General features: G+C 52.8%; 1 protein-coding gene across 2 annotated transcripts in view; it reads right to left on the bottom strand.

The window, feature by feature from the left end:
• Positions 1-2,889: 2,889 nt before the first annotated feature.
• Positions 2,890-23,357, bottom strand: part of TULP4 (TUB like protein 4) — a 232,186-nt gene continuing 211,718 nt past the window's right edge. The window contains exons 10-15 of one of the 2 annotated variants that reach the window (XM_055135765.1): positions 22,924-23,071; positions 19,304-19,448; positions 17,891-17,984; positions 13,255-13,398; positions 8,567-11,073; positions 2,890-7,384 (exon numbers count right to left, since the gene is read on the bottom strand). In XM_055135765.1, coding sequence (XP_054991740.1) covers positions 7,268-7,384; positions 8,567-11,073; positions 13,255-13,398; positions 17,891-17,984; positions 19,304-19,448; positions 22,924-23,071 — 3,155 coding nt within the window. In that variant the 3' untranslated portion in view covers positions 2,890-7,267. The remainder of the gene's footprint in view (positions 7,385-8,566; positions 11,074-13,254; positions 13,399-17,890; positions 17,985-19,303; positions 19,449-22,923; positions 23,072-23,357) is intronic. The other variant, XM_055135766.1, reaches the window with a different exon arrangement.

Below are 23,357 nucleotides of genomic sequence, written 5' to 3'. Positions count from 1 at the left end.
GGATGAAGGGACCGTGTCTGTCTGGGGCCCAGGGACACAAGGAGAGCATCCGGGGAGAATGAGACTGGAGATAACGTGTTACGGGAACTAGAACAGGACCCCGAGTATCCCATCAGCTCTCCTCACAAGACTTCAAATCTCTGTGTCTTCCTTCACGATCGTTCCTGAATGCACCCGCCACTCAGTGGGATCTTTCCCTTTCTGCCCGAGCAGATGAGGGATTGGGCAGGCAACCATCTGGAGCCCTGGAGCACCTTGTGTATCTAAAGGGTTATGTGCAAGTGTGCAAGATGGTCTAACTGGTGTCGGTGAGCGAACTGTGCGCTGGGGGCATGATGACAATCCAGATTTTCTGTGCCAAGAGGCCACGGGGAGCTCACCCACAAAGGAACTCTGGCCCAGCTCTCCAGTAACCAGCCGAGGCTTCTCCCTGGGAAGGGCGCCCTCTGGGCTGTGCAGGGGGTGACGGTCCTACAGGGAGGTGGGTTCCTCCCGGCTGAGCAACAGGCCAGGTACGGGCATGGTGGGCAGTAGCCCGGCTCCAGGAGGGCACTGGGCAGGAGAGCCCCATCACAGCACAGCCACGTACAAGCATCAGGCAGAGCGGGAGAGGGCAGGGGGCAAAGGGGAGACTCCCATGAGCCCTGGCACAGGCAGGCAAGCCCAGGTCTGACGGGCGGTTGGTAGACGCCATCCAGGTCACCCTGGGAAGCAGGGGATTTGTTCCTGGGGAAGATAACCCCCCAAAACCTTGAGAATGAGCTGGAGCTCAGGGGAGCCTGCGAAGATGGTAGAGATGGCCAGAATGAGGATGACCGGGCAGTGATTCGTAGTGGCCAGTTAGTATCATCCACGCCCCCCGATTCCATTCAGTATATAAGGCACTGTATAATGCCTTCAAACCCAGGGCGGGGGTGGGGGGCGACAGCATGAAGCATTATATAGTGCACGCAGTGAAAAGGCTCAAGATCAAGGTCAGGCTCTCCCAAAACAGGCCTGCAGGTCACATCCACTGGAAGGGGTACCAGGTGACATGCAGAGCACAGGCCCGCCCTGCACGCTCCTGAGCGACGCCTCTAGATCCCGCCCAGTTCACTCCCACCACACGTGCAGTCACGTCCCTTGGGCAGTACTGGAACTTTCCAAAGAGCTTCCACTTGGCCTCAACTGCAGGTTTCCAGGGAAAAGACTTGCCCTGCCTGGAAGATTCTGTGTCCATGGAGACAGCTGTGAGGTCACTGACACTCAGGGCAGGGCTGCGGGCAACTGGAAGTCAGCCAGTTGACTGCTGGGGGCCTGGTATCCTGTGCCCCTCGTTAGACCAAGCTGTTGTTGCTGGGATTTTTGTTGGTTTTGCGGTCACACTTGGCAGTGCTCAGGGGGCCCAATGGGGTGCCGGGATTGAACCCTGGTTGGCCATGTCCGTGCCGCTGTACTCTCACTCGGCCCCCAAAGCCAAAGGTTGTTCACGGGGGCGTTTAAAGCGTATCTGGGACACGGGTCTGTCCTTCACAGGATGGTTTCGTGTTCCTCGGTCTCCGGGCAGCAGGAGTGTCCCCGCACTCCGAGACTCCTGGTCATCCCATGCCCAGTGTCCGGGCACTTGGGCACCTCTCTCAGCGGTGATGTGAGCCTTGAGACTCGCCCTCTCCAGGGACACGGCCATGAATTCCAGGCAAGGCGGGGAACCAGCGACATCTTCACTGACATGACCCAGAAATTTCAGCTTCTATTTTAGGACCGTTTTTCATCTATGGATTCCAGAAATCAGTGCAGTGCCTCGGTGCTTCCACTTCCTTCTGAAAGGAAAGGCAGGCAGAAGGGAGCCGCTGGGGATCCAGCCACGCCGCGTCAGCTCAGCAGCCGTCGCTCCCCGTCAATCATTCCTGGGGCCAGGATGCGAGAGAGAACTTGGTTCCCAGTCAGGAAAACACCAAGCACCTGAACGAGAGCAGAGCGCAGGTGTCCAGAGGTTTGCAGGGGGGAAGAAATTGCTCGGCTTTTTGACCACTGTGGAGACCCCCGTGCCAGGGTGGACACCACCTGGCTGGCTCCTCTCTTTTGGGAGGGGGTGCGGGGAGGGAGGCAGAGCTGCTTTGGCCAGGACTTTCTGCTAGGATGGAGACTTGCTTCGAAGTGTACTACGAAAGCTCACAAACTTTCATAATCAAATGAAAACTATTTTGATTCCTCCCAAGTCAGATCCGTGGGCCTCGTGCGATGGCTCGTTTCGGGTGCAGCGTCACAGTCCCGAGACGCCTCTGCCATTCACGCATACACCCATTACACCCATTAGAGCTGACGCGGTGGCGGCACCCCGGGCTCCTGAAACCCGAGCCATCATGTCTTATTTTTATCTCTGGGAAACCGAAAGGTGCTATAATTTAGCGCATCCATCCCAGCCTCCCTCCCGTGCTCAGCGGGAACACCAGTGCAGAGGAAGGAGGGGTGCTGAGCACTCATTAGTATTAACAATTAGCAGATCCCCTGGCACTTGTAAGTGGCATTGCTCAGAACCTAGTTTGTAAGTGACCTGCAAAGCAATAAAGGAGGTGTGAGTTGTACTTAGCGTCTCTGATCTCAGATGTGCTATGACAGGTGCCTCCTGATTCAAGTTTTCAAACAAAACCAAACCAAACAGGAAAAGAGACAACAACAACAACCCTACGAAGGCCAACTGAGAGAGACTGGCCCACCCGGTGAGCTGACTGAAGCACCAACAAGCTTCCTCGGGCACTGGTGGTCGGGTCTGGCCTGGACTGTGCAGCCGTGGCACACTGCCATCTCCCCAGGGACCGGAGAAGCAACTGGGGGCAGCCACAAGAGCAATTTCTTCTTGAAAAACCCATATCTAATTCTGCAAAACAAGTTACTGGGTTGGTTGGCTGGTTGGTTTTTGGATCTGCAAAATTTTATTAAGCAATAGCTGAACAACTCTTACACTTCAAATCATCAAGAAAAAGGAGATTAATCCATCTCAATAATAAAGACAAAATAATTTTGACAAACCACATCATTTTGGATGCAAACCGTGAGTGCCTTCTAGAATACCTTCCACATGATCTAACACACAAAGTACATAAGAAGAGAGGCAAGTCAGATTGAGCTCTTAGAATGCAACTGGGAATCTCCACAGATTTTGCTCTGGAGGGGGGGAAGCAGGATGCTGAAGTGGAAGAACAAAGGCGCCAAGTCTGGCAGGACCGAGGCACAGGAGCCCGGGCCAAGGTTTGGATAAGGACCTGCTGGTGGTCGGGTTTGGTCTGGACTGTGCACCTGCGTCGCACACTTAAAGTTATAAAAATCACACACACAGGAAAAGGAAAATGCCAGTAGTAATAAACTTGGGAGTTATGTCCACATTTACAGTACCAAAATAATGCATTTAGGAACAAATGCAGTAACAATACCCCTTTGGTAAATAATACAGTGTCTTCTCAGTCAAACGCATAGCCCATGCTTTTCAACAACATGAAAAAAATTTATCTATAATAAACACAAAAGATTTTTAGAACCCTCCCTCCCCTTGAAAAGAACTTGTAAACAGAAAATATAGGTACAAGTAAAATGACGAAACAAATTGCACAAAGCCAAAAAAAATGAAAACAAAGGAAGCCACAACCCTTCAGAGTTTCATGAGCTGGAGATAAGAAAATACACACATGTGAAGAGTTGTGTGCTATTACAAAATCCCAGGAACTCAATGTTCGAGACACGCGTTGTTTCAGCTAACTTCGTTCACAACCACTGACTTGACCAAGTGACAGATGGCACACAGTGGGCCCCAGAGTTCAGGCTGGTCTGGGCACATGCCACCTCTTCACTCTTTGCTGGACTCACTCTAGGGGCCAGGCCCGCGAGGACTCACTCTGCAGGTCAGCTTTCAAGACTTCTGGAGGGCGCCACACAGCGCGGGGCTCCTCTGCTTAACTGGGAATTGGCGCACGTGTGTAGTTTTCTGAGAACACACACGATTCCAATGGCATTTGCTTCTAGAGGTGAACTTCTAAGGATGCCATCTTATATATCTAGCAGCTAGCTCATTAACAAAGGGAACACTTCTCTAGAAAGAGGTGATGTCTCCCAACAGGCCGTTCAAGGCAAAGGAGAACTGGGAGCTGCCCCAGGCTGAGTGCCCAGGATGACTGTGTGTGTGTGTGGGGGGGGGTTGGGTGTCGGGGGCAGCTTGGGAAGACCGTTTAAGCCATCCTTTTCATTTGACAGATGGACCAGTGAGGCACAAGGCCGCCCTCCAAGAGGGCTGTACCGTTGACTTGCCCTCACAGGATGGCAGACAAGGGAACGGTGGGCAGGAGAAGATTCCTTAGCTGCAGAATCCCTGGCCTCGACTGCTGATGGGAGATTTGGCGGCCCTGCTTCCCAGGCAGCCATTTCCTCAGGATGTACCTGCAGTGGGAGACCACACAGAGCCGTGCCTTGGTCTGAGGAGGTCAGAGTCAAGCTCGGTTCAAAGAGGTTTTGTGCCTGTTCCCATACCTCGTCCCTCCAAGGCAAGGGTTCCCTGGGACTTGACTAATCACGGGGCTACTATTTTTATATTCAGGGGTTCAATGAGGTATCTTAATATTCACAAACTGCTAGTAACATGAAATATGTAAAATTCCGCTGCTTAAAGTACTGACCTTAGTAATATTTAACAAACTGAAACTGACGGAAGGAAAACAAGTTTTCAAATAAGTAAACCGATCACTGGTTTCTTGAAAGACACCGCATTAAGAGCACCAACGACGACGACGTCTGTTGAAGCGAGATGGTGCCCCCCAGGGTGCAGTGGGTGGGGCAGGGTGAGGCTGGGCACTCGCACTCAGAGGGGGGTCCTGCAAACCACCCAGACATCTGGCCTTTGACTCCGAGCAGGGAAAGAGCTTTTTGGGGGAAGCTTAGAGTTGAGCAAGTTCCATTCATTCTTCCTACATACATTCTCCTCACGTGTGTATTTGCAGTTTGTATTTGAGGATTTCCCCCTTGTATTTGCTCTTAATGAGAAAGTTCTAAAATGTACCCTTATCGTGGTTTTTGTGGGTCTCACCCGACGATGCTCAGAGGTTACTTGTGGCTCTGCACTCAGGAATTACTTCTGGTGGCGCTTGGGAGACCATATGGGATGCTGGGGATCAAATCTGGGTCAGCCTACATCTGCACTATCATTCTGGCCCCCTTACCACACTCTTGATATTTCAAAAACCAGAGTTTTAAAAACTGAAACTTACTGATGGTTCCTTCCTTTGAGACTCATTTAAATAACTCTCCTCGTTTCATATTACCTTTTATTTTTAATTAAAAATAGAATTTTCAAAAGAAGGGGAGTTATTTTTGGATGTTAGCACAAAGAATTCTTCTTTGTATATAATCAATACTTGAAAAATGCAAAATAATTACTTTTAGAGATTAATAGGAATGTTTTCCCATTTAGAAAATGTTACAAATTGTCCAGCAAAAGGCCTTCTATCATATCCTCTTTATTTCTCGCAGCAAAATATACTGCTACCAAGTAAGTCATTACAAACCATACTATTTTCCTAAATAAATAATAAAATGGGCATAACTCACCAATACATAATAACAAAATAATTCCTAAGAACACTATTAAAGCAAAGATAAATAATCTCTCGAACGATAAAACAAGGGGATGGCATTAAATTATTTCAGAAGTAGGATATAACCATTATTGCACAACTAATAATAAGCACAGAAACATCTTATCAAGCTACAGAAACTCATCCAAAAAAACTGTATACTTAGGAATACACTGGTAAATTCTTTCTGAAAGAATTTATCCACCAAAAAAAAAAATCAGGTTCAGTATTTTAAAATAGCAAATGGGGAAACTCTGGTGTTGGCAGGAGATGTCCTGTGCTCTCCTGAAGCCTCGAGAGCATCCCCGGCAGGTCTGGAGAGACGGGAGGCGCCACCTCGCTCTGAGGAGCACAGGCCAGCTTCTTTTGTGATTTCCAAACCAAAACTGGGAATAAAAAACAACTTTTGGGAGATACTTCTTCTGTAGTAACTCCATTATTCTACTGTCAAACAGAACCACACCAGGACGCTAAGCGCAGGCCCGAGCTTCTGCCCTCTGCAACATCTCGGTTTCTCAGCCGAGACTCGTGGGTACTGGGCCCAGTGCATCCTTTGCCCCCTTTCATAATCAATGAAGACTAAGCAAACGACTTAGCACTATAACTTTAACAAAGCGGGCCAGTGTTTATCTCCTCAGTAAACAGACTGTACAGTTAATAAACAACCTTTTTTGCCAAGTGAAGACTGCGGGGCCAGAGTCAAGTCTCTGTCTTTCCCTAACCAGCAGCTGCTACCACACTGTCGCTCGCCTTTCTATGCTACCGGGAAACCGTCACGGGAACTGGCAGGTGGCCGAGAGGAGGGAAGCTTTCAAGTCAGAGTCGCCAGAGCCTGGGGGACAGGAGCAGTGTCCTCGGATAGCCATGGGGCTGTTTACCGCACCCTCTCCAGACGAAGCACTGAGTGGGGAGGACAAAGGGCACTTCTGAACAAGGGGTCGCCAGTGGTTTAGCGTGACAGCACACAGGGGAAACGGCCGGCCTGCCTGCTGTCTGCTCCGCCTGCAGCCGCGCTGAGCACAGGCTGGGCAGAGTCTGGGCCGGGGAGTGTGACCCTAGGGCCCCCGGAGAGGGCAGAGCCCTGCGCCGCCTCCAAGCCCTCCTGCCCACACCCCCGTGGGAAAGTTTCTGAGTCCCGGCTATAGCACCCCCACAAAGAGCCGAGTCTAATGAAGCCAATGGTGTGCGTCCCACAAATACCCTTCGCCAACCGAGTCCCGTGTGAGGGACAACTCACTGTGAGGGAACTAAACGTCACGTCCCCAGAGCAAACCACCTTTAGGTTTTGGGGTTTTCTTTAAAAAAAAGATTTTTTTCTCCGCTACTGGCAATGTTGAGAAGTCTTAGAGCTAGATGGAGGGGTGGGGGCACGGAGCACCCTGAGGTGGGCTCTCTCCTCCTGCAGCCCAGCACACCGCACACCGGGCGCCACTTCCTCCAAGCCCCAGGGCCGTGCCTCATGGCGTGCAAAGCCCTCTCCTCCTGTGTTTTTTGTTTAAAAAAGAAGAAAGACAACAAAGGAGAATAAAAGCCCCAACGACAATGGATAAAGGTCAGTGCCCTCGTGCCCTCTCCGGGGCGCTAGAGACTTCCAGTTTGCTCTTGTATCCAGGCCCCAGGCCCCGGGCGGGCGGGCGGGAGGCTCCCGGCCTCTCTGCTCCGGCATCTCCTCACTTGAGGCGCTGAGTCACGTTGGCCAGCGCAACCGCGAAGGCCTGCACGGCTGAGAAGGGGTACTGGAAGTCCAGGATGTAGGCGTTGCCGTCGATCCTTCCAAACTGCATCACCTGGGGAGGGGGCGGGAAGCGAAGACATTAAAGCCAGCTGGGTGGGTGGCAGCCGAGCCCTGCCTGCAGGGCTCCTGGTGGAAGTGGGCAGCAGTGGGACACCCGCTCTCGTGGCCCAAAGCTAGCGCCATCAAAGGGCTCGGTCTGACTGCGCACTTGTTGGGAAGAATGAGCACACTACCCAGTACCCAGGACACGAACAACAGTGGGCGCGGGGAGAGAGCACTGTGGGCGCGGGGAGAGAGCACTGCAGGCCGGGCACCGCGGCCAGGCCCCCCGCAAGTCTCGGCTGAGACAGGAAAGTGCCTCTTGGCGCCGCCTGCTGTCGCACCCCCTCCACGTGGCTGTTGGAGGGTGAAGCAGAAGGCAACGCTGTGTGCCCAGCGAGCTCGGGAGTGGCCAGCTGGCCACCGACTGGCCAGAGGGTTGCCAGGCGCACAGCAGGCGCCCAGGAGCTGTTTGTTGGGTGAGTGAGGGAGGCTGAGATCTCAGGTCTGGGAGGGGAGGGGAGTACGGGAAGAGCGGCCACACAGCAGGGCAGGTGTGGCCAGGCCAGGCTAGAGCAGGAACACGCAAGTGTTCAAATGTAGCTGGAGAGATTCAAATTTGCCGAGAATTAGGGAATAAATAATCTAACAGAAAAAAAAAAAGAAAAAAGAAAAGTGAACCAGCAAACCAAACCTCAGGCCACATGTCTCAGGACCCTGGTGAGGAAGGGAAGGCGGTGCCGACGCGCCCCCTGGCGGCAGCGTCTCTGTGGGCACGGCGGGCAGTGCTGCAGCCTGTGCCCAGAAGGGGCCAGGGAGATCCCCACAGTGCCGAGGGATGAAAAACCCTCTCGGAAGAAGCTGGCACAGGAAGCCAAAAAGGGGTGTGTGTGTGTGGGACATGGAGAAGTAAAAGCAGAGACAGTTCTTCAGACTGTGTGGCAGGCACCAGGCACCCGCCAACAGAGCTGGGGGCACAGCCTCGGGAGTGGCTCCAGGAAGCTGGCTGGCAGGTTCCGGCCTCGCTTGTGGCAGAGAACCCAGCAAGCCCTCCCAGGGCAGAAATGCGCCGGCAAGAGCAGCAGGCCCTGAGCCTCACCGCATCCCCGGGGACCACCTCCAAAGGCTCCGCCACACGCCCACCGGGACGAGGCTGCAGTGACTCTGGCTGGCCCTGGCACCCCAGCCTGCTTACCTGCCGCCCCTCCAGCTCGATCTGGAAGTTCTTGGCCGACTCCTGGGTCACCCGCCCCCCGAAGTCCAGCTGGTACACCTGCGTGGCCTCGTTCCACAGGGGCTGCTTGTTGGCCATGACGTACACGAAGCCCTGGCTGCCCAGCCGCCCGTCCTCCTTCTCACTGGCCTTCCGGCACTTGAACTCCTCCAGCTCGCTGGCGGCGCGCAGGTTCCGCTTGCTCTTCCAGCCCTTCTTGCTGCCCTGGCTCTGGTTCATGAGCTCGTCCCCGCTGATGAACAGCTCGGGCTCGCTCTCCGAGCTGTCCTGGAACTCGCTGGTCTTGCTCAGCTTCTTGGACTTGAGCTGGTCCTTCTGGCTCTTCACTTTCTTCTTCTCTCTCCCCAGGCGAGGGCTGGAGATCAGGGAATTGAAGTCACTCAGAGTCCGAGCCTCCTTCTTCACTTTGCCCTCAGTGACGGCCTGGACGCTTCCTTCCTCGGCGCGGCTGTCCAGGCGCTTCCGGTTTTTCTTCCCGAACTTCTCCGTCCGCTGGGGCACTGGGCTTTCTGTCAGGGACAGGACCTCCTGGAAGTTGTCTGCCGTCTCCACCATCACTTCTGTGCCCAGGTGGCTCTGGAGGTCGGTGGGCGGTGGGGACACCAGGGGCTTCTCCACCACCAAGTGCGCCTTGTGGGGGAGGGTGCCCTGGGGGTTCTGCACAGGGGGGCAGGCGTTGTAGGAGCTCCAGGGGTGCAAGGCGACAGGCGGCAGCTGTAAACTAGCGCACGTGCTGCTTCCTGGGTACATGGGGGGCAGGGTGCAGTAGGAGAGCGGGGGCGGGTAGGCCGGCTGGAGGACCACTGCCGGCTCCTGCTGTGCAAACTGTGCTGGGGACAGCGGGTCCTTCGGGGAGCAGGGAGCCTGCACTCCCGGCAGAGGGGGGTTCGCATAGTTTCCGGGATACGGCATACCCATCCCGTAGCCTGTCTGGAAAGTGGCAGTCGGGCTGGCGGGAGACTTGGGGGAGATGAAGGGCACGCGGGACACGTCCAGGTGCTGGCTCTGCCCCACCACCAGCGGGGGCAGCTTCAGGGGGTTGGCCACCGCGGGCTGTGCTGTCCTCTCCTGCGGCACCCAGACGTCTTCCCCCAGCACAGGGTCCCACTGGTACGGGGGCGGCCTTTTCACGGCCACAGCGTCGGGCACCGCGGGGTGCCGCAGGGGCTTCTCCACCGGACAGTGCTGGCCTAGCGCCTCGTCCTCAGTGAAGGCCGAGTTGACGTAGTCCGTGCGCTCGCGGGCACCGTCGGGCGGGCCCAGGAGGCTGTAGGAGGACTGCGAGGTCAAGGGCGAGGTGCTGGCGGCGTGGGCCAGTGCGGCGCCCGGGGGCGCGCAGTTCCCCGCGGCCGGCTCGGGCCGCGCGGCCGCCCCGCCGCTGCACTGGCTGCAGGTGTACAGGGCGGGCGGTGGGCGCGCCGGGAAGGGCCCCGCGCCCTTGGGCTTGGCGGCCAGGGGCAGCGGCGGCCGCGGGGGCTCGGCCAGCTGCGCCGCCTTGAGCGCCACGTCGCGGTTGTTGCGGCGCAGCGTGGCGTGGATGAGGCTGCTGTCGGGCGCGGGCCGGGGCACGCGGCCGGCCAGCGGGCCCGCGATGTCGGGGTAGGGCGGCGGGTCCCCGGGCGGGATGGAGTAGCGCGGCACCGTCAGGCGGTTGAGGGTGGCGCTGGCGCACGGCGGCGCCGCCTTCTTCTCGGTGCCCGAGAGCCGGAGCGTGGCCGAGCTACCCGGGCCCTGCAGGCCGTAGGCGTTCTGCGCGCACAGCACCCGCGTCCGCGGCCGGCACACCTCCTCCACGTTGCCGCTGCTGTCGAAGGTGGTGATGCGCTCGTAGCCCAGCGGCGGCTGGTAGTGCGCGGCCACCGGGTACAGCGAGAAGTCGCCCTTCTTCAGGCACACGTCCACGGGGGGCTGCGGGGGCGGCAGCGGGGGCGGCGGCGCGGCCGTGGTGGGCGCGGCAGGGATGGTCCCCGGGTAGGGGGGCGGGGGGTTCATCTTGGCCACTGGGAGGTCCTGGGAGGCGCCGAAGACCACCGTGTCCCCCTCGGCGGCCAGCTGCGGCGCGGGCCGCAGGGCCTTGGGCGGCTTCTGCAGGTGCTCGTGGTCGCGCTCGCCCGGGTCCGCCATGGACAGCTGCAGGGCCCCGGGCGCGGGCGGCGGCAGTGCCAGCTGCGGGGGCGTGGGGACGAGGCGGCCCATCTCCATGCCGCCGAAGATCACCTGGCCGGGGCTGGAGTAACGGTTGGCGACCGGGTACTGCGGGGCGCTGTCGCCGGCGTGCTCGGCGCCCCCCACCGCCGTGGTCTGATTGGTCAGGACGTCGAGCTGCACGTTCTGATTGGCCAGCAGGGACTGCACCAGCCCGATGCTCTGCGTGGGGGACATGGCCTGCGCCGAGCTGTGGATGGGGGCGATGGGGATGTTCACCGTACAGGGCGGGTTGTTCTCGGGCACGCCGGGCGCTCCCGTCACTGGGAGGAAATTAGAGAAACGAACTGCTTACAAACAGGGCCATGAGAGCGCAGGGAACAAGCAACACCATCTCAACCTGCCTGTCCTGCCGCATAGAAAGCGTAACTGCTATAGGTGAGATGTCTGCTGGGGAAACCTGGGCTGTTCACACATGGTACAGAGCTGCGCGGACGGTTCTGGAAGGGCCACAGGTAACTGGTGGGCTCTGCAGGGCAGCCTGCAGTGCTCATTAGCTAAGGGCCAGTGGGATGCTGCTAAACCTTCTGAGATTGGGACCGTGTGCTCAAACGGTCCCATAGCAGATATCTCAGTGAGTGTTTAAAGATGCTTTCTTACTGACGATAGTCACCACACGGTCCACTCGGGCAAGAAGAGGGCAACGGCAAGTATGAGACTCATGATAACTAGTCTTCTGAGTAGCGTATCCGCCGCTACGGACTGCTTAGTGTTGGAACTGGCATGCAGTGTCATGTGGCAGATAGGGATCTGAAAAGTTCATATAAATTTCGGTGAATAGAACCAGATACAATGGAGCAGAAAGACCAATCAGAGAGCCCTTTCCTACATTACCTTTGGAGCATGTCCAACGGCAGCGGGCCCACTGCCTGGAATTGTACCCCCGGATGCGCTGGCAGCTAGGGGTGGCTGGGGAACAGAGGTTTCACCAGGCCAATTCACAGGAAGGGCTAGGCCTGCCCTTCTATCAGGAGCACTGCCCCCGGTCTAATGGACTGTCCTCCGCCTCCCCAGGGTCTCCTGAGCCTGCGCCCTGCCTGTAGGAAGCTGGCTCCTGCCTCCTCCTGCTTTCGGCCTCTCCTGCACAGATGCTGCAGCTAGCTGTGTCACGCGTGCCATGCCAATGACAGGCAGTGACTACAGAAAAGGAGGCTTTTGTTGAGTCACCCCTGTTCTCTCGATATGAAGCACCGTCAGCCCAGCAGGAGGGAGCGAGGCAGGAGCTGCACTCTGGAGAAGAGGGAGGGCCCAAAGGGAAAGTGTTCAGAGACTTCCCCATCCAAGGCTCTGAGATGCCAGGCCAGCGCCACAGCGCTAGTGGGAGGCTTCACCAAAATGCAGGTTTCTGTGACCGTGAGACAAAACTATTAGGGCGGGGCAGCCTCGGACACCCCCACCACCGCTGAGGAGAAGCATGCCTGGAGCAAATCCTGTCCAGGCCGAGGGGCAGAGCCCAAGCTTGGCTGTGTCCTCCAGTGAGGAACCAGGGACCCCGCGCCCACAAGCAGACTTACAGAGTGCTGATCAGCTGAGAAGCAGCGGGGGCTATCATTATAAAGCTGCAGGCAGAATTTTCAGAGAATGATTATGTAAAGCAATTGGCCGATTAATCAGAAGGGTTACTGTTAATCAAAGCAGGATCCTCCCTCCCTAGAAGGCACTTAAGGTGTCCAGTATTTGAACATCTATGAATTGTCATTTGAAATATTGGTACCAGGGCTGGAGCAATAGTACAGTGGGTAGGGCACCTGTCTTGCATGTTTGACCCCCATTTGATCCCTGGCACCCCACATGTTCTCCTGAGCTTGATAGGAATGATCCCTGAGCACAGAGCCAGGAGTAATACCTGAGCATCACTGGGCGTTGGTACCCTCCAAACCCTCTCCACAGAAAAAAGTAAAAACAGAAATGAGCACCAGATTTCACCTGTAACTGAGACAAGGTTTCTTTGCACTGGAGCATGCGTATGTGTGTGTGTGCACGTGTGCATATGTGCATGTGTGCGTGTGTGTGTGTGTGTGGGGGAGGGGTGGGTAAACAGACAGGTCCCACCACGCTCTGGTTAAGCAGGTTTGCTAAGAAAGTGCTGGGAGTACCACAGGCTCCTCTGAGAGAGGGTGAGGATAGCTCTCAGCCAGGCCGAGAGGTGCACCCTGGCAAATCTAGTCCAAGTTAGTCTTGCCAAAGTCTCGTGGTCTGTGGCCCTGACTAAAAGGATTACCGTGGGGGTGTGAAAGCTGGTCACTGTGCCCTGTGAACACGAGGCCACATGTCCCTCATCAGCCTTGCTCTACTAGCTTCTGCCCCTCTTCAATCCCTGTGCAAGACTCCAGAAGTGACAGCAGACAGAACTGCCGTGCTGTGACCCTCGATGGCTGACTGCTCTGTCCCCTGGCTGACGACCAAATCCTGTCATGAGCCAGCTGCCTGCCGCGCAAACACACCTGGTAGATCATCTTCATCTTCGCTGAACACATTCGGGTTGAAGACAGGTAAATTCACGTAGTCCATGGATATCTTCCGCACCTCTGGGAGATAGATGGTCATCTGGCGCGGCTGGAGATGCAGGAGGCTGGTTTTGTAGATTACTGAGGGAGAGGAAGGCAGTGAGCAGGGACAGCCATGGAGAGCTGGGCCCGCAGACCCTCTCCCCGTGGGCACAGTCTGGGCTCAGTAACGGCTCCATCTCAGCCGAGCACTGCCACTCTGAGGGGCTTAGCTACAAGGGCTTCTTAAGCTTTTCCCACTTGTGACCCCAGACACAGATATGCTGACCAAACATTTACTGACGATAAATTTACTCCAATGCGAAATTTTCAAGTTACATGACCTGAATAGGGTCGCAACCCAATGTAAGAAGCTAGAGTCTGGCCAGCCACATCTGATTAATGTCTTTTTAAAGATTTTACTGCTAATCAGAATGACAATTCCATGACCACCCCATGAGCAGCCCTGTGCTCTGGATTTGGCTTCCGGGATGGGCGTAAGGAAACACCGATGCAGGACACAGGGCACGCTCAGGGAAGTTGCACACGGTGCTTTGCAATGCCTCGATTTGATTTGCTCGTGAAAGCTAACAAGGGAAGATCTTTGTATCAAGTATCTTTCATACAACAGAGATACCTGAGAGGAGGCCGGAGAAATAGACAGAGGTCAAAGCACTTGGCTTGTACACGATCCCCGGCCCCAGAAGGGTTCCCTGAGCCTCCCCAGGAGCGATCCCTGAGCACTTGTGTAGTCCCCAAACAACAACAGAAACAGGAGACTGCAATTAATCCATCTGGCTTTACATTTCACAGCAGATTAAAACCAAGACGGAAGTCGCCCGTTCTGTCACGTTTAATACTTTTCTGTCTGTCACGAAGTGGCTCTTTATTACTATTCTGCTCTTATAGTATATTGGGGCTCAACTCTCAGCACAGAGCCAGCATCCCACACTCTTCCTGAGTGGACCTGAATTCTGTACCCCTGACCCCAACCCCAAGCCCGGGGGCGCTGCTCAGGGCTCTTTCCTTGGGAAGCACCTCTGCACCGCGGTGGCTCTGGCTGCCAGGCCAGTCGGTGTTAAGTGAAGGCTTGCTGTAGACCTTATTCATCTGTTCCTTATTTATTTATTTATTTGCTTTTGTGTCACACCAGCAATGCTCAGGGGTTGCTCCTGGCTCTACACTCAGGAATTACTCCTGGAGGTGCACAGGGGACCATATGGGATGCTGGGAATAAAACCCACATCAGTCGCATGCAAGGCAAATGCCCTACCCGCTGTGCTATCGCTCCAGCCCCTCATCTGTGCCTTTCTTTCACCCACAAAGGAAATGGGAATTTGGGCTTCAAAATCCTAACTGTTTCCATATAACTTAAGAATCGATGCATTAGGGACTGGAGCAATAGCACAGTGGGGAGGGCGTTTGCCTTGTATGCAGCCAGCCTAGGCTTGATCCCCAGCGTCTTGTATGGTCCCCTGAGCACCGCCAGAAGGGATTCCTGAGTGCAGAGCCAGGAGTGACCCCTGAACATTGTTGGGAGTGGCACAAACAAACCGAAAAAACCCCAAATAAACAAAAAGAATTAATTTATTCAAGAGTCTATTCTGAAGAAACCCATATTCTCTCTTGAACACATCTTTTTCTCCTCTCACATTTCTCTAAAATTCCTTTAAATGAAACTGTATTACTTCACTAAAAATTAAATAAGCAAAGTGCTCTTTGTCATTCTGACTGACAAAACAGGAAAACTTAAGTCTCAGGAGAGATGAACAAAATATCATTAGTTGCCTTTAAGGACGAAAAAACTAGGTAGTTGAGGGTAAGGATGAAAGATTTTTGATGTTTACATTTTAAATCGCTTGAATTTTGAATTCCATGTTTTTAAAAGTTAGAAATGCAAAAATTCCCAAATGAAAAAATTTCATGGGCCAAATCATTCTAATCGAAAGGTTGGGGGGGGGGGAAGAAGAGATGATGATCTAATACAGGAACAGTCCCATCTTTTCAGATTATTTAATTAATAATCAAAGCTACAAATCAAAAAATAATCAGATTATTTAATAATCAATACACTATTTACGACATTCCTTTTGGACACCAGGAGTTCATTTCTTCCCTCCAGGAGTGGGGGTGGAAGACTCTGGAGGGCTAATGACCAGCAGAAGTGAGCACCCTCTTGAGAGCCCGGCTCAGCACAACGCCTTCACACAGTCCCAAGCATCTGTCCTGGAGAGCAAGCTGCACCCAGGGCCAGTCCTGTTACCCCCACTCTAGAGCCCGACTTAAGGATCTGCTCAACATCCAAGAAAGGGCAGAGGCTGGAAAGATAGTATAGCAGGTAGAGAGCGCTTGTCTTGCACGCCGCTGACCTGGGTTCGATCCCTGGCATCGCATATGATCCCCCAAGCACTGTCAGGAGTAATTCCTGAGCATTTCTGGGTGTGGCCGAAAAAACAAAATAAATCCATACAATAAGGGTGACATGACAATGATACATGAACTGAATTCCTCTTTCCATTCCTTTTCTCCCTGTCTCCAGCGACTGAGAGCAAAGTTCTGGCTTCCTGATGAGCCCTGCTGGAGCTCAGGGAATCACGACAGGATGGCCACAGAGCTGTGGAGTCCTGGCCACCAGGTCTCTGGGCTGCTGATACTGAGAGAGATTTTTGTGCACTATGTGCAGGAATGGTTTATTGTTATTTCCTTTAGTCAGTTTTATGTTTTATGTTTATTCCACCTTTTCAGCTGAAAAAAATCTCCATTAAATGGTACAAATGCAACCCTATTTATAATACTTCTGCACATGGATACCTAGCAATAGTTCTTAATATACACTTTGCAGGATGTTTTCATTTCAATAATTTGTTACTATTATTTTGTTTAAATTAATACACGCAGTCAAAGAGTTCACAATGTTAGACAATTTTTTTTTCTTTTTGGGTCACACCCAGTGATGCTCAGGGGTTACTCCTGGCTCTGCTACTCAGGAATTGCCCCTGGCGGTGCCCAGGGGACCATATGGAATGCTGGGAATTGAACCTGAGCCGGCCGCGTGCAAGGCAAACGCCCTACCCACTGTGCTATTGCTCCAGCCCCCTAGACATAAGTATTTGTAGAAAGACAGTTTGACTAAGATCTATTAAAGATCTTATAAAGAGCAATTATTGTGTAACTTTAATGAATTTGTTTTAAGATATAGGAATATGCTCAACATTGTTATAAGGATAATCATATTATTTATATCCTACGCCAAAATTCTATAGAGAATATATACACCTGGAAATAATTTCTTTTGGCTCAGTTTTAGGGTGGAGCGATAGCACAGAGGGTAGGGCGTTTGCCTTGTACACAGCCAACCTGGGTTCAATTCCTCCGACCTCTTGGAGAGCCTAGCAAGCTACCGAGTATCCCGCCTGCACGGCAGAGCCTGGCAAGCTACCCGTGGCACATTTGATATGCCAAAAACAGTAACAACAAGTCTCACAATGGAGAGGTTACTGGTGCCTGCTCAAGCAAATTGATGAATAATGGGATGACGGTGCTAGAGTGCTATGATTTTGTTTGGGGGCTATACCCGGCAGTGCTCAGGGCTTACCTGGGGCTTGGGTGACCGTATGGGATGCCAGGGATAGAACCTGGTTTGGCCATGTGCAAAGTACTTGCCCTAGGAACTCTCTGAATTATCTCTCCAGCCCCAGAAATATTTGAATCTGTGCTGAAAATAATAAGCAGGTTCAGAAATTTTTCAAAACCTTATTTGTACATCGTACGGAAGATGGCACGGGCTGGAGTGATTGCACAGCAGGCAGGGCATTTGCCTTGCACTCGGCTGACCCAGGTTTGATTCCTCCGCCCCTCTTGGAGAGCCCGGCAAACTACTGAGAGTATCTCGCCCGCACGGCAGAGCCTGGCAAGCTACCCGTGGTGTATTTGATATGCCCAAATCAGTAACGTCTCACAATGAAGACATTACTGGTACCTGCTTGAGCAAATTGATGAGCAACAGGATGACAATGACAGTGACAGTCACTGAAGATGGGGCTCCCTGCGGCTAACCCAGCCCTCTAGAGATAGACAACGGGAAAGAAATGAGGCGGCTGCCGTGGAAGAAGGGGCACCACCAGCCTTTGGGGGCCCCAGGGCTCCAGCTGCCATGTCCCTCCCTCACAGCCCTGAGCAGACATGACTTATTCAGGTAGGAGAGCAGACAGGAAGCACAGAATTCCGAGTTTGAGCCCTGCTTTGGACAAGGTGCCATTTTCCTTGACGTCCCTGTCTCACGGTTATTTGGCTACTGCGTGGAGGTGAAAGCTCTCGACTGAGTGTGCAGATCTTTGCCAGCAGTCAGCCCACTTCTTACAGGCACCAAGTCTGCCCCTAGGGAAAGGGTGTTAGGAAAGGAGCATGCGGGCCAGAGTCAACCTGGGTGCTACTTCAAGTTTCTGTGAACTCGGCAGGGCTGGAGTCGGCAGGGCAGAAGGCCCCTGGCCCTTCGGGGTGCTGAGAGCTCCTTTCCCGCCTCAGGCCCTGGCGGCTGGTTTGCTCGAGTGGCTCTAACTACTCGAGGGGGAGGGGGAACCGGGTATGGTTTTACCTGCACCGAGGTTGGTTGGCAGGAAAGCAGCCAAGCCCACAATCTTAAATTTGGTTCCCCAGATATTAGACGTGACCTGAGCAAGATAGTTGTGCTGTAGGGGGAAGAAAAAAGAGACCACAATCAGTTACTGAAGTAAGTACTTTTCAGAAAACCTTTTTGGGGGGCCAGTTTGGCAGAACAGTGCTTAGGGCACTTGCCTTGCATGTGGCTGACCCTAGTTAGATCCTCCGCATCCCATATGGTCCCGTGTGTACTACCAAGGGCCATTCCTGAGTACAAAGCCAGGAGTAACCCCTGGGCACCACTGGGTATGGCCCCAAGGAGGAAAAAAAAAATTAAGGATAAAGCCATTGGTGGGGAGTGCAGAAACTCCTTGTCTGAGACAGACGCCGTCACCAGCACCGTGCTGCCACAGTGCTGGGAGGAGCCTTGCCTGCTGTAACCAATGGCGGAAACCTAGCATGCCAAAGCTCACACACAAGATTCAGGCACTTTTCACCAGACCCCCACCAGCCACGGCTGAGGCAGGTGCGACTGACTCTGGGTCCATTTTGATTCTGGGTACTTCTTTTGGAAACACCAACTGTCTCAACAGCATTATGTCTGCAAGCCACCCAGTGGCCTGACTGCTAATGCCTTTATGTGGGACAGGGTCTGAGCTCTAACCCAGGCCACACACATGCAGACCAGTGCTCTATCACTGAGCGACCTTCTCGGGTAACTGAACTTCTTAAGGAGTCCAAGTCCTCACAATCCCTGGGGCGCGTGGGGCACACCTTTGTGCCAGGACACTGGCAGAGGGCTCAGCACCGCTCCTCAGAGCGCTGACAGGCTGGCAGATGAGGCGCGAGGGGACCACCAAGGCTGCGCGGGGGAGCTGGAGCAACAGCACAGCGGGTAGGGAGTTTCCCTTGCACGCGGCCGATCCGGGTTCGATTCCCAGCATCCCATATGGTCCCCTGAGCACCGCCAGGGGTGATTCCTGAATGCAGATCCAGGAGTAACCCCTGTGCATCGCCAGGTGTGACCCAGAAAGAAAAAAAAAAAAGGCTGCACGGGGAAGCTCTCAGAACAGGGCCAGGCCACACCTCAGGCCCAGTGAGCCCCAGGGAGGCCGGTCCAACAGGAAGTGGCGTGGTGCCCACAGCTGAGGGGCCCTCAGGAGGCACCAGGAGATCCAGGCAAGGGCAGACTGGAGTGACCCCCGGGGACTGGCTCCTGCAGAAGAGGCTTGAGGGGGCAGAGGGAGAGAAGCAGGGGGAGGTTGAGCCAGAGTCCCCTGTGAGAAAAGCCTGCGGCACAGGCTCTGGCGGGGAGGCGGCCCCGGACCGTGGAGCAGGGAGAGGGCAGGGAGAGGGCAGCCAACAGGCCTGCAGTGGGCGGCGCGGGCAGGCCCGAGACAGACTCTACCTGAGTGATGTCTTCAAAGGGAAACTCTCTGCGCGTCAGGCTGGGCGAGCCAATGGAGGGCTTGCGCATGGGCAGCCGAGGGGACCGGGACAGCTCCTGGGCCGCCCTCGACAGCTTGGGAGACTTCCGAGCCTCAATGTTGATCCTACGAAGACAAGGCCGGAGGGTGAGGCCCCCCGCAGGGAGGTGGGGGGATGCAGAGGCCTGCAGCCCGGAGGGAGGCCTGTTGGCTCGGCCCGGGCTTCACTTCTCAGCACCACCCTGGGAACTGCCTTCTCAGGACCCCAAAGCTGAACTGAGTGCCCACGTCACCTTCGCTTTCCGAACTGCAGCAAATTGGAATTCCATGTTAAATAAAATCTATTTAAAATAGACTCAGGTGAGGGTACGTGATTCATTTAAAAGGAACTCTAAAGAATTAGCTATTTTTCACATTCTCTGAACGTAGAGTAAGGGAAGAAATGTGCTTCTGTAAAAACCTTTGCCAGCATTTACAAAATCCATCTCGGGGAGTCACTGAAATTGTAACATTTGTATTTCAACAGACTTGTTTATCGAGCATCACAAAACTGGCGAGAAGTTAATCAAATCAGTGACTCTGAAGTTTTCCTCCAGCTTTGATGATGTATTTCTGGCCCTTAACTGTTTTGTTTGTAACATGGGGACATGTTTTTGATGATAACCAACTCCAAAATAGTTATAAAATGTAGTATGTCAAACTCACACATATTGTTTGAGGGTTTGATAAAGTATCTAGTGCTCTCAAAGACTGGAGAAGGGGTGGGGGGACAGGGCTGGGGAGAGCCCCTTGCAAGGACAATTACAGGTGAAGGCAGGCCGATCAGTAACAGAAGTGTCTGAGAACTTTAAATGACCTTTAAAATTTAAACTTTAAATGAAAGATTTAGTTGCTTATGTGTTAAATATCTCGTCTAAGGAAGAAAACAAAACACTATAGATGAGAAAGAGAGCCCAGAGTTTATTTGTAATTTTAACAAGGTTAGAGTAAATATGAAAAATGTCACATTGTTGGAGTAACAGTATCTACGTGGAAAATGAATGCTTCCTCCTAACTCATGCTAAGTATAAAAATTAACCAGAGGTGGAGCCGGAGTATGGGGTAAGGTGCTCGCCTTGTATACAGCCACTCTGGGTTTTATTTCTGGCACCACCCGTGGTCCTGCCAGGAGTGACCCGAGCGCAGAGCCAGAAGAAAGCCATGGGCATGGCAGGATGTGGCCCCCAAACAGAAAACCCTACACAAACTATTGTATTAACTTGTGACTTAAGTCTGAAAACTGGAACTGTAAACATTTTGGAAGAGAAAAGAAGAACGGTTTCATAACCTTGGAGTAGGCAAAGATTTTCCAAATTGTGTGGAAATCGTGTGTAGGATGACAGCCTTGCCTACGGCTGATCTGGGTTTAATTTCTGATAGTAAATTCTATTTACTTCTAATAGAACCAGAAGTAAGACTGGAGTGCTGCCAGGTGTGGCTCAAAACCCAAAAATAAACAAAGAAGATTCCCTAAGCAAAACATAAAAAACACTATGAAAGAAATTTCTTAATTAGATGACACGATGATCTTTATAGCAAAGAGCTGGAGTTAGTCCACTGCCATAGGACGGACTCTTAAGACTCAGTCAGAGAGAATCCAATAGCAATGGGCAAAGGGGCTGAGTAGATAGTACAGTGCTTGCTTCACACATGGCTGAACTGGGTTCAATATCTAAACAGCCAAAAATATTAAAAGATGCATAGCATCTGCAGACATACTACCAGACTACCAACTAAGCCAGAGCCCCACGCCGGCTGATGACGGGAAATAACCATCTTTTTCGTTTTTTTTTTTTTCCCTTTGTCAGGCAGCATGGTGATTACTAAACAGGCGTGAACTCGGTGGCTCGGGACGAGGGGGGAAAAAAATAGAAAAGTTATGTAACAAACAGCGGGACTTAATATCTCTACATTCTCAGCAATGGAGAGCCATCAAATGCTTCCTTGACAGTAGGACTGTCTTTTCTTTTTTTGGGGGAAACCCTAGCAACAATAGTGAGTTATATGTTGAAACATGGAATGTAACCAAGATAAAGCGTAAACGAAGTGAAACTTATCACTTACAAGGGCGGGGACTGGGGGGGGCGGGAGGTATAATGGGGTGGTTGGTGATGGAATATGGGCACTGGTGAAGGGAAGGGTGTTTGAGTATTGTATAACTGACATAATCCTGAGAACTATGTAACCCTCCACATGGTGATTCAATAAAATTTAAATTAAAAAAAATAAAAAAAAAAAGATGCATAGCATCATCAATTATTAGAGACATTAGGATTAAACTACAATGAGATGCCACAACACATCCAAGAGACCTGGTAAAGTTACTTCCTCACAAGAAAATCCAGTGGCCAGGGAAAAGGCCCGACAGGGCTGGAGCACGGGCCTTGCGTGGCTGGGAGTGACGCTGAGCAATTGAGCCAGGAGAAGTCCCTAACCCCACTAGGCATGGTCCAAAGACACAGCAAGAAAAAGACACTATAATTGGAGGGAAGCATGGAAGCAACTGGAAGTCTCAAGCCCTGCTGGTGAGAACTAAAGCTGGAGTAGGCACTGTGGAATACCGTTTGGCAGTTTGGCAGTTTCCAATAAAGTCAATTTCTGCCTGAGGTCCACACAGAGACTTGCCTAAGAGTGTCTGCAATGTTTTCATTCATGATGGCTCCAAACAGGACATTAGCAAACATCCATTCATTTGAAAATGGAAGAAACACATCACAATATTTTCATTACAATGAAATTTTATGCAGCAGCAGCCAAAAAAAAAAAAATGCTGCATGTGCATGGACACAACATGAATGGGTCTCAAAAATCACCCAAGTTGAGGGGGAAAAAAGCCTGGTTAAGAGCATGTATTGCCAAACACTATTCACGTGACATTCAAGAATCAGGAAAAGCACCCAGGCTATGCAGGTACAAGCTGGAACAGTGAGACTTCAGGTAGCAAATGGAAGGGACAAAGGGGTGGGGACGTTTTAGTAAACATTTTCCAATCTTCAACTGGATGGAGAATACACCGATTCTCAGATGCATGATGATGACATGATTAGTGGGCAGTAAGAGCGGTTTGAATTCCAGCACAAAGGCAGCTCTACGTAAATCAGACCTTAATTTTACACAACAGCACAGTTTTAGAGCTGGAGGATCTCTGAGAAGATCTGCCTTTCCCACTAGTGTCCACTGACAGGAGACTGCTCAAGGCCAACTGCGACTCCAAGTTACTCAGCAGTGGTGCCAGGGCTGCCCGCGCTGGCTCTTACCTAACCGGGGTTTTGGCCATGTTCTAGGACAGACCTTTTTTTTTTTTTTTAAAGAAAGTATAGTTTCCCCCAGCTACAATATTAAAGGTATTAAGTTTGGCATTTTCTTCAACATATCATATATTCTAGCAGTCCCTCTCATCGTCCCGGAGAAGGGGTGAGCGAACTCCTTACTAGGGGCAGTTTCTACACTGCAGGAGGAAGGAACCTTCGCCTCACAGGCTGGGCCAGGAGGGCCTTACCTGCACAGCAAAGCACATTTCCGGAGGCACAGAACAGGCCGAGCCCCTGAAGCCGGAGTTTACCTTGGGAGTTTGGGCGACTTGCTGGCGCGGGAGACTTTGGGAGACTTCTTGGCGGCCCAGTCGTCACTCAGCTCGATGTCGCTGGAGTCGGAGCAGTTGCAGCTGTCCACGACAGTGGAGATCAAGCTGTTCCCGTAGATTTCGTCTGCTGAGAAACCAAGCGGCGAGTGTGAGAGTGTACCACAGTCATCCTCCTACGGCAGACGACGGTGGGGTGATCATTTTCACCTGCAGGCTCAATGGGATTGTTTTCCCTCCAGCATTTCTCTGCCAGTTTCCTGAGCAATAAGCATGGCAGTTGCTTGGGCCCGAGAGATGGCTTAAACAGAGGAGTGCTGCTCTGCATGCCAGCTAAGTCCATGCCCGGAGAGTGGCCCAGAAGGGAGGCCAAATGGGTGTGGCCTCAAACAAAGCAACTACTCTACCATAACCGA

The sequence above is a fragment of the Sorex araneus genome, chromosome 4, assembly GCF_027595985.1.
Source record: "Sorex araneus isolate mSorAra2 chromosome 4, mSorAra2.pri, whole genome shotgun sequence".
In the NCBI taxonomy this organism is placed as follows: domain Eukaryota; kingdom Metazoa; phylum Chordata; class Mammalia; order Eulipotyphla; family Soricidae; genus Sorex; species Sorex araneus.
Note: the sequence above shows the minus strand (reverse complement) of the source record. Positions and strands in the feature narration are given on the sequence as shown.